The sequence below is a fragment of the Delphinapterus leucas genome, chromosome 5, assembly GCF_059928025.1.
Source record: "Delphinapterus leucas isolate spDelLeu-1000000601 "Yukka" chromosome 5, BTC_Dleu_Yukka2, whole genome shotgun sequence".
Lineage (NCBI taxonomy): Eukaryota > Metazoa > Chordata > Mammalia > Artiodactyla > Monodontidae > Delphinapterus > Delphinapterus leucas.
In genome coordinates, this window is record NC_143133.1 from 120,622,070 (window position 1) to 120,634,270 (window position 12,201).

A 12,201-nucleotide genomic window follows, 5' to 3' on the forward strand; every position below is an offset into this window, starting at 1 on the left:
CAATGACATAAAGTCATGTTTCTAGTTCTAATCTCACTTAGTAGAGAGAGTTTTTTTCCCTATGTCATATAGAAGGCTGATTAAAAAAGAGTTTACAGGTTAAATCTCTGTTAGCTATTTTACTATGATGGCATGTCCCTTTTGATTTGCAATCTTCAGCATCATACGACTAGATTCAAAATAAACATTTTGTAAATGACAAAGAATTATCCCCCAATGTAAAAATTCTAGCCTTTGAATCTACATGGTGTAAATGAACTTTCATAATAAATAAATCATTACTGTATGTGAGCAATATCCTCAAAGGTGGGGGGAGGACAATTATTTTTGGTGCTGAAAAGAAGGTCTTCATACCCAAAAAAGTTGGTAGCCTACGAAAACTATAATTTTATTTGTTATGGGTGCATGAAAAAGAAAAAATAAGTTGGTAGTCATGATGTAAATCATTAGGAGTAGTAACATATTTTTGTAAGTCAGACATATTGTCTATTCTGATATACAAGATTATAAAGGATTTTTGTACTCTTAATATATTGTCTCTTAATTTTGCCTAGCGCTATTTTATTTTTTAGGAGCAGGGTACTGGTAAATAGACATACCTGCCTTGCTTTTCAAGATAAAGTCAAAACATACTTACGAAATCTACTAGGGAAGAAAATTAACTTCTGATGCTTACATTTTCCCCTATAATTTTGTCAAAATAGGTAATTTCTACTATGTACCTTAGACATATTCAAATACGTTTTAAGCATTCAAATGAAAAATTTAAACCCATCAACATCTTTTCTGAAATTCAAAAAAACAACTTATTCATGATCCAGGTGCAGGTAAAATGCATGAAAGACTAGATATAAAAGCAAAAGCTATAAATATTACACCAGTGAAATTACAAAAATGAGTCATGAAGAAAAAAAACAGCATGACCGTTAAATACCCATATATCAAAAGGAAACATAAAGCTTGCAATTTGGTGGCACAGTATTATATTCAGGTTTAAAATTTGCCTTTATTTAATGTAGGATAATTTCAAATATTTATATATTTACATTTATAATGCAGGATCAGAGAGGAAAGCACTAGTTCCACAGATGCAGTTTAAAATTAGGTCACAGCACGGCATCTGATGGACAGCTTTGGCATGCCTACTGATATCAGTATTCATTTATATAGACCAATAGATTTCTCACATCAGTCAAAATTGTTGACAACTCTAAGTTTTTAAAAAAGCCTTTATATAATAATAGAGCATCCGTAAGGCACACTGCATTTGCTAAAGGAATCACTGAAGTTACTGTTTACCAGGCTTTTATATTTCTACATTACAGTAAGTCCCCTATACATGAACAAGCTCTGTTCTGAGAGTGCATTCATAGGTCCAATTTGTTCGTAAGTCCAAGAAAGTTAGTCTAGGTACCCAACTACCACAATCGAATATACAGTACTGTACTGTAATAGGTTTATAATACTTTTCTCACAAATAATACATAGAAAACAAACACACAAAAAATAAAGAAAACATTTTTAATCTTACAGTACAGCACCTTGAAAAGTACAGTAATACAGTACAACAGCTGGCCTACAGGGGTTGACATCAAGTGAACAGGCAAGAAGAGTTACTGACTGGAGGAGGGAGGGAGGTGGGAGATGGTAGAGCTGAAGGATCGTCAGCAATAGGAGATGGAAAGCAAGCTGCAGTTTCACTCACACCTGATGTTGATGAAATGCAAGTTCGCATCTTTGAAAGTTTGCAGCTTGAAGGTTCATATGTAGGGGACTTACTGTATCAGCAAAAGACTGAATATCTGTATTTTATAAACAAATTATTAATTAAACTCAGTTATTTCATAAAATTACCTTAAATGACTTCTGAACAGCATTCAGGCAACAATGTAAATAATTTACTGCTCCAATTTATTAGTCTAATTGCTCAAGATCAAAATTAAATTTTATTCCAACTATTTTAAATGAGACGCTTTTGTATCAAACTATTTCATACTTTAAAAAAACTACCCTAGACGATGTATACGTATTTGCATGTGTGCTCACGTGTGTATGTAGTAATGATTTAGAATTTAACTTAAACTGATAACAGCAGTTTCTCAAAATGTACATTATTCCACTCAGCAAGAAGAAAGTGAATTATTCACCTTTAAATAGTATTTATCTTTTATATTCCTTCCCAACCAAGGGAAAGACTCCCGACACGCAGTAGGGATAACTTTGATTAAAAACAGAGAAAGTTTTCAGTACTTTAGCTTGGTTACAAAGAAGAAAAATAGAAAAATTAAACCAGAACACAATTAAGAGCAGAGGATACTATGTATTGACAGGGTTTCAATAAGCAGACTAGACATTTTATGTTTAATGTGTCTATACATAGACTTTATCTTTAACAGGTGAAATTAGGATAGTAAAGGTCTGGGAAAAAAACAGATTTCAACAGCAAAAACAAACAAAAAATCTTACTTTTGCAGAGCTTCATAATTAGACTTTCCCTACCCTTTTTAAGACTTTCCCTACCCTTTTTAAATCAGGAAAGGGAAATTCCAAATGCCATTTAGGCTTCGACTCAGAGGAGAGGAGAGAATCTGGTATCCAAGGGACACACACAAAAAATTTAATTTGGCAACCATATATGACTTCTTATTGAGTTCAAAAAAAGAAAAAATCACCTAATACTTTTGCCATGTACAATGCTCCCTCACATGTTGTCTCTACTTTCCTATCTATTAAAATTGATCACAGCTACCTGTAAACTATCAGTCCATCTCTTTAACAAGGCATTAGCTTTTTTATAACATGGTACATGGGAACTAATCAAGTACTGGAAAAAAGCAGCTAAATATATAATGTGTTCTTTGCCATACAAGTTTTATGAAGGTAAAAATTTATAGACTGTTAGATTTTTAAATACCATTTTAATAAACAAAAGGCATCTGAATGTAATGTGAAGCACAAAAATGGAAAAATCATAGTTCCTCAAAATATAAACTATCTGAAGGGTTACTAAATAGTTAACGTTGCTTAAACCTAGTAGAGTACTTTGCAAGAACCAACCAAATTAATGACAGTCAATCCAATCTCACTTCAAAATTCAATTTCATTCTCTCTGCCCCAGTCAGTACTTACCGTATCATACCTGGGTCTACTATAATGGCTTTTTGATATCTCTACCTCACTTCTCCTCTCCTTCCAATACAAACTGAACCCTTCTATGGAACTGAAAATACCAATTTCAAGTTTTCTTCCAGCGGCTCTTTCCTGTCCACACATTCCAGCACAAAAACAACTCCTTAGCCTACATACATTGTAAGTGCACAACACAAATCGATAAATGAATGCAAAATCAAGATCTCTACCTACAGTAAACCTTCACTACCATTTGGTTACCTAAAAATCATATCCTTATGACTGCTTATAATCTGCCTCACAGCCCCAACTCTGATCCCTTCCCCACACCAAAGCTTCTTACCGTCACTTTGCAACTGACTTCTATTTAATAATGAGCTTGACTTGTACTTTACTGGGAAGATGGAGGCCATGCCAGAACCACTCTTTTGACTGCTCTCTGTACTACTGTAAATTGTTTTTTTATAGTTTCACCTATGTTGTTATTTTTCTCTAAGGAAGAATGTCCCTTCCCATTCTAACACCAAAGATTTCATTTCTTCTTTTTTCATCTATGACCTTTGCCCATCAATCATTTACTCCAGGAAATTTACTCTGTCCTTGTCCATAGGGTCCTAGCCCAACAAATAAGTTCCTGTTTCCACTACACTCTAATTACTCTCACAATGCTGCCCTTCCCACAAACCGCTTCTGTCTCTTCTTTTCTCATTCAATTTCTAGAAAGTTAATACCCTCTTTTCATTTCCTCATTACTCACCATAGCCCTTGAAATTCTATTTCTTTCTCCACAAGACTCGACTTAGAGATTTTTTTAAAACATGAATGTCTGTTAACCAAATGACAAAATTCAGTATTTTTCTTGGCAGTATCTGACAGTGTTTATCACCCAACTCTTTGGAATCCATGACAAGAAAATCGTTTTCCTCGAATCTTTCAGTGCTTCTTCATAAGCTCCTTCCTTTCTTCTATACTCAAAGTGTGGCTGTTTTCCTCACGCTTTCCTTTAAACATTTCTTCTATTCCCATGGGTCAACCATCACTTTTAAGTGCATGAATCTCAAAGCTCTGTCACCTGAATGTGACAACAGCACCTCAAATTCAACATGCCTCCAAACATATCCACCTGGTTGAGATCTATTTTTGTTGTTGCTATTATCCAGATTTGAATTTTGGACTCATGGACTCCTTTCTCTTACCTGATACTTTCTTGGATTCTTATACACACACACACACACACACACACACACACACACACACACACACACACCCTCTCTTCCTTTCTATTCTCTCTTTTATTCTTCAAGCTTGAAAAGAAACAATAACCTTCTAACTGGTTATTTTTCATCTAGTCCACTGTCCAATGGTTTTTAAGTATGAATGTGTATTAGAATCATCTAGGGTGTGGCCAAGAAAATGTATTTTGAAAAAGTCCGCTAAGTGTTTCAGATACATACTTCTTGTTAAGGGCAACTGCCTATCTTATAATGTACATCTCTTTCAAATTAACTTTTTCTATGGGATCAATCTGCACATTTAACTCTTGATCAAATACCTCCAATGACTCCCCACTGTACTAGCCCTTCTCCAATATGGGTTCCAGACATATCTCTCTACTATATTATCTACCTTTTAAAATGCTTTTCTGTGCTCCTGAATAATCTCCTAATCCCTTCTCCACATGTCCAGATACTATGCAGATTGACTGCTTCCTCCTCTATTAACACCACTGGGAGGGCTCAAACACAAATGAGCTCCCTCCTAGATCTCTATTGTGTATCCTCTTACAGCACCATCACTGTGTCCTATTTTACTCACACGTTTCATTACCTTGAATGCACTATTAACTCTTTAAACATAGGAGACACACTTGAACAATTAAACAGAAGTCATTACCAGCAAAACCATTTTCCCCCTCACACTATTTGCGCTGGTTTTTCCAGAACAAAGGTAAATTATAAACTACTTACAGGCTGATCCTGACTCACCAGAAATCTCACCTGAAGTAGAGGCTTGTGGCCCAACACAGAAATCCTCCCGAGACTAGGAGTGCTAATGCCTAATCTATCCCTACAGGATGCATAGAAGGCAGAACCTACTGATTACCTGTTCTGATCAAGGTCCCAAAAGTATGAACTGTCTCTCCCTAAATTTTATTTTAGGGCTGTCAATTTTTTTGTTGATTTTTTTCCCTTAAAGTCAAATTTGGAGGGAGAAAAAATTAGAGGCAATTTTGTCCTCCACTTTCATTATATAAATCCAATAAAAAGAAAATTATTGTTGTAGGTCATACTTTAAATGTTTATATGTACGTGTATATGTATATAAGTTTGTAATTATGTTATATACATTTCTTCTTCCCACTCCCTCAAGTAGGGCTGAGAGAAACAAGGTCATTTCCCACAGATTATATGTATGCCTCTTAGAAATGTGGAGGTTTTTAAAGGTTTAATTTTGAAATAATTAGAGACTCACAGAAAGTTGCAAAAAAAAAAAAATTAGTACAGACAGGTCCTATGTACCCTCCAACCAGCTTGCTCCAAGGGTAACATTTACATAACTCTAATACAATATACCAACCAGGAAAGTGACAATCTATGGACCTTGTTTAGATTTCATCAGTTTTTATATGCATTTGCATATGTGTGTGGGCATGTATGGTTCAAAACAGTTTTATCATGTGTATAGATTCATGTAACTGTGGTAGTTTTAAATATTCACTATCGTGTAAATCAAATTTTATCAAATCGGTAACAGGCTTAAAAATAAAAGATAATTATATTTTTTGGTCTCAGAAAATAGAACTTGGATACATTACACAACACAGAAATTGAGCAGGTATAACGAATGCAAAGTAGAACTGTATTTTGGTTTAAAATAAACTAGGAAATATATTCAAGTCAAAACTTCTTGAAAATTTTAAGTTGTATGCTTGAATCAAGTTCAACTACCAGAAAACAACACATTTGGGCTATATTGTCCAAATAGAACTACGTTTGCTAAAGTACTCCATATTATTTCTTGGATTCTGTTAAAGATGTGGTATAAGAAACAATCATATGGAGACTATTTGAGCAATTTTTTAGAACCGTTATTGAAGATACTGTCTAATGCAAACCAATATCTTTTGCAGATTTTAAGAGGAATGTATACAGAATCATCTAAGAAGCTAATGATATCCTGATGATAAATCTCATCTAGAATTTGTCTCAACAGTTTTTTGTTTAACTGAAGAGCTAGAAAATTTCTCCTTAGCATAAAATAAAAATTACATAGCATATCAAGTTTTTCACCTTGGCAACTGAGATGCTCAAATTAAATTAGTGCTCATTATGGTAAGTATATTATCCCTGACTCTTACTAGATTTATCTTTGCCTCTCCTTATATGGATACTGTCCTTTATACTTTAAAAAAATATATCCTGAGTACATTAGTGTATGCATTGCATTATGTCACAGCATACTTTTTAGAAATAATGTTATAGAATGAATGTTTGTGTCTCCCTAAAATTCATATGTTGATATTCTAATCCCTGATGTTATGACATTAGAAGGTAATTAGGTCATGCAGGTAGAACCCTCAATGAAGAGACAGGAGAGCTTGCTTCCTCTAGCTCTCCTCTCTCTGTGAAGATACAATAAGAAGGCTGTGGGCAAACAAGGAGTGTCCTCACCAGATACTGAATCTACTACTGCTTTGATCTGGGGTGGATTTCCCAGCCTCCAAAACTGTGAGAAATAAATGTTGGCTGTTTAAGCCACTCAGTCTATGGTATTTTAATATAGCAGCCCAAACTGAGTAAGACAAATGATCATACATAAATGCTACGTATTTCCTTTGCCTAGCAGTTCATAATTTATATTGTACATCTATATATAAACCTTATTTAATCCATACAACAGTCCACTTTTCCAATGAGGAAACTAAAATTCAGAAAGATTAAATGATAACTTAGTAAATGGTAGATCTGGAAATCTTATCAATCTGTAATTTTGCCTTCCAGAGAGCTTACTAAAATTTTACTTATTTATAATTTTATTAATTTAAAAATAAACTATATTTTATAAGCAATGCACCATTTGCTTAATTTCTAAAAAATGGCTCCAAATACTACTCCCATCACCCATTTATTTTCATTCTGATCAAAAACCACATATTTAGTGTGTACTCTGTAATTGTCCATAAGTTGTGTTCCTTTGTGCATTTTATTTTCTCCACCATATTAAAAGCTCTTTAATGGCAGGAACCTTTTATAGAGCTTATGATAGGGTTACAAAACAACATCTATTTCCAACTACTATATATGTAGGAAATCTTTACAAGAGAGGATTTTCATGTGATAATAGCCATATTTACTGTCTCTAAAAGCAGTTGCATACAGTTGTTTATTCTTATATACATGATGTACTCTGATAATAAATTTATTAAAAATTACAACAGATTGATTAGTAAAAGCTGAAGAATCTTCTTTTTATACTTATTGGTTGATAATTCTATTCTACTCTAAAATTGAATACTAAAAGAAGTAGGACAAATCTATACACCTGCAAACTCTTTAATAACATAATCAAACACTTAACCTAATTTATATCACTGAAACAAACATTTTAAATGTAAGATATAAATAGTTCTGTGTTTAATATAACTGCTGCAAACATATTCTGACTACTTAGGCAATTTCAAAGCATGTCTGTATTATTCTTATCTAACCAACTTACATTATGAAATATTACAGAATTATTGCTAATTCTTTTTCAGTGTTTGCAGTCAGAATAATAAATTTTTTCTTCATCCCTTACATTAAAAATAGTGTAGCACAGTTAGAATCACTAATATATAAATAGGTCCATGCACGTACTTGGGCATCCTTTCATTTTTACACTTCTTGAAGTCATTGAAATAAACAATATTTAGTTTACCTCATAAACAATGGCTTTGGCAAGCCTGATTACCACCTCATTTTGGCAGATTTATTTCTTCATCAGTGAGCAAGAATTCAATTTCTTTATATCATGTAAGACAGCATGTCATACAAGCTTCTTAAGTGTGCATCTTTCTAATAATAGGACTAATTACATAATCAAAAGCACTAATTTCATTTCTGTAAAGAGGTATATTTGTTTAATTTAAATTAATTTGAATTCTATATTATTATTTCTCTGGTATACAAAAAGGCACAAATATTTAATTTCATGCAATCATGTTCTTTTAGCCTCTACTAAATGACTTTTGACCAGTATTTCTGATATCAATTATTTCCTGACCTCAAGCAGTACCATCTACAAACAGAGAAAGCTCAGTCTCCAGTCACCAATTTATCCCTACGAATTATAAACGTGCGGGGGGAGGGGGAATTTAACATGAAGCTCTTCGATACTATAAGACCATTTAATTATATAAGCAATTTTAAATGTGCACAGTTATATAAACAAAACTAATCATTAAAAGAAGAGAATACCACAAAAATGGCCAGGTAATGAGAAAAAGGGGCTCATTTTTTTCCATATCACCTTTGAGAGAAATGTGTAATTAAATAGGCCAAATGTATGCACTGCTGAGATGTAATACTACGTTATCTAAAATCATATCCCCTAGCATATCCCATCACAGCTTTGCTGACTTCTTTCCAAATTGAAATATAATTTTTCTCTCTTCTTTGATCTAAAAGATGTCAAACTTCTTATAAAAAGAATTATTTTGGAGAAGTTAAAGGGCAAAGAGTTAAAACGTTGCTTATATCAGAAGTCTGGATACTTCGAAAGAGAAATCCATAAATGCCTTGGCAGCTCTCTGGAAGCACAGAAAAAAGACCAGGCATTTTAAATGAAAAATGTTCCCACTCGCTGATGCTTTCATCTCTATATGCAAGAGAGAGACTGGGTGGGATTCAAAAAGTTCATCAGCAACAAAGCCTCATCCTGTCCCATTTAGCAGTTATATCAGTCTATTACCTGATGTTAGGATATATAAGACAGTTTCCTTCCACTAGGAAGAGTTCCCTAAAATGGGCACTGTCAAAGCTGGGAAATCTGAAATCTGACCTACTTTTTTCAAAAGATTTCCATGAATTTCGTGGTAAGTGTAATTCTTTCTACAGTTAGAGCTCTCCTTTCAAAAAGAACTGTTAACTGACCTATGCTGGCAAATTGCCTTACGTTTTAAGTATCAAAATAAAAATCTATAAAATATGCACAAATTTCTCACATTTTTATCTCTAATACTGAATTCCCATGCTACTTTATGTAAACGTTGATTTTACTATCTGTTGTAAGCCCAATAAAATTCTGAATAAACCCACACTAAAAAATTATTCATTTGGAATACATTTATAAAACAAGAATAAACTAATTAGTCCTATGGGTAAGTTTGATAAAATACAAACGTGAATTTTAAAAGACATGTTATCTGTAAGAAGAAGATTCCTTGTATGTACAAGGCTGTCATTTATAGTTTTCTATTCTCCGTTTAGGAATGAAGCATTACATTCTTAAGAGGGAAGAAGGTTAATTAATTAAAATAGAAGCTATTCAATACTTTTTAAAGAGAGAAATCTAATTTCTGGGTTCTTTCAAACTCCTGCGTGTCATAATATGTCACTGCATTTCAAGTAAATTAAAAAATCAACCACACAGCATCACATTTATAGACTTTGATATCATTCTTGTAATTAAAATAAAGGTGCTGTACTCTTCCTACAACTATTCTGGAGAAATCACTCATAAACTGACATAGATTTAATTTCAAATAAAAGGATAAGAAAGCATACAGTATTATGGAAATTATACGCTTAAGACAGCATGGCACAATGAACACATTTTTACCACATGATTTACAGAAATAAATCACTTCTTATATTTATTCATTTTTAAGATTACTAACTTCATTTTCCTTAAACAAGGTTTAAATGTATAAAAAGTCTGTATTCAGTATGCTTAATTTTCTATTTAACTATAATTTTCATTGAATTGAATGAGAATAAAGTGGTTATAAATATTCACAAATAAATGAAACAAAAAATTAACTTCATAGCCTAAAGCATATCCACAGACTTTATACTGTATACCTCATAAGAACAGAGTAAATGGATATGATAAACAGCATAATAATGGACTTCAGTTTCATCAAAATGATACTTATTAACTAGACATTCATTACACTAACTTCAAGGTTCTTTAGCGTATACAGGAAATAAAACTACTCTGTGCCCATAAAAATCATAGCAAGATGAGACAATAGATCACTATGGGTATTTCTTCCATTGTGCCAATATTAAGTGAAACTCTAGGACAAAAGTACTCAAAACAGATAATTCCTATGATGTTCAAACAATGCATAATTCAAGAATATCTAAACTGAACAGAGATTAAAGAATACTTTTGATAGCCTTAAATTCTAGTAATAAACACAGAAGATAAAAATAAAAAGAGTAATGATTATACTCTCCAAATACTTGCCATCAATCTTTGCCTATTACTCTGCAGGGGTCTATTAAATATATATTGTTAAAATTAATCATATAAAATACACATTCATTCTTGAAAGCTAACGTTAGAAGCTATAGTGTTTAATAAAAATCCTAAATATGAAAATGCAAGTTATAAACATAGAGCACTAGGATTTTATTAACAAAGCTAATACCCTAGGATAGTAAGAATTGGAATGAAGGCACGGATAGGTAAATTTATAAGCAGCATTAGGGACTGAAATTCTCCAATTAAAATTCACATTAAAAGACATCCCGTGTCCTCATCAGATATATAATATTCCAGAAAAAGGAAAGAATAAATGAGGCTAGTCTTACCACCACTGCTACAGAGAAGTTATAACTGAAAGCTGTAGTTTCAATCTTTTTTTCTGCTTCTTTCTTTTATTATAAATAAATATGTTTATGACTTTATTTTGTCTGGCTTATACGCACAAATCACTTTTTGAAACACTGTGTATTATAAAAAAGCTATCTATGATTTTTGTACATAAACTCAATGGGGAAAATAAACAATAAAAGTTATCCTAGTTGTATAAATAGAACTAAATTCTTAGGAGACTTTAAAGGTGAATGTTAAAAAATGTGTTTTTGTCTCAGAAATCTAAGGAAAATCAGGATAAGCCTAATTAAACTGAATATACTCAAGATTTTTTTCTGTATTTTGTCTGCATATACGTGGGAAGGAAAAGTAGAAAATGTAAAAATTTTCCAATATCTACACCCATACCCAAGTTCTTGCTTTCTCTTCGCCTAGTAGAACAGTATATTATATAAAGTGGTGAGGATGACAATGACGTTATGACAAATAGGAATGGAATCAATGCAAGATGCAATAGGCCAATCTAGCTCTTGAGAAGATAATGGTTTTTATGAATGGCTTTACTGAATTGCAAGTAACTAAAAATGTATTTGGACAGACTTAGAAACTAAAAAATGTGTTCAGAAGTATTCTCATGCAGAGATGGTACTTCAATAAAACCTAATTGAAAAGATATATTTTTTTCCTAAAATTAAAAGCTCCAATTCTTAGAAAATGACTTATTTTCCTCTGAAAATACCATTTGTGATATGAGAAAAAGAATTCATTTCAGATAAGTCTTAAAGAATACTATGGCCCAAATTTCCATCGATTCAGCTACATAAGCAGAGCTAAGTCATACTGGCTCACATTAATGTCTTAGCCTAGAAAAGACAGTGCTAACACTAAAAGCAGAATTATTATGAAAATCGTAATTCTTAAACAAAAGTTTATAAGTGTACCATTGCTATTTCAACACTTACGGCTATCGTAACATATGTTTCCTAGAGCCCTGCCAGTTTGAAGCAGCACTTCCTGGTCTTTGCTATTTAGCAGCTGCACCAGTGGTGAAATTAATCCTGCATCCACACATGGAATTCGCATAAATTCTGAAAAGAAGAACATATTTAATTAAAAATATAAAGATTCTCAATTACATAAAAAACCTCCCTTAATAAAATAAATATCTAATATGAAAATGTTTAAGATGGCTTACTATCTGAAGAGTACATTTCTGTCTAAAAGTATCATTACAACCCTACTAAATACTTCATGAAATAAGTACACAAA

At 32.5% G+C, this 12,201-nt stretch overlaps 1 protein-coding gene across 8 annotated transcripts in view; it reads right to left on the reverse strand.

The window, feature by feature from the left end:
* Positions 1-12,201, reverse strand: part of RAP1GDS1 (Rap1 GTPase-GDP dissociation stimulator 1) — a 165,939-nt gene that overhangs the window by 93,822 nt on the left and 59,916 nt on the right. For all 8 annotated transcript variants that reach the window (XM_022582381.3, XM_022582380.3, XM_089911316.1 and 5 more), the window contains one exon: positions 11,895-12,020. In XM_022582381.3, coding sequence (XP_022438089.1) covers positions 11,895-12,020 — 126 coding nt within the window. The remainder of the gene's footprint in view (positions 1-11,894; positions 12,021-12,201) is intronic.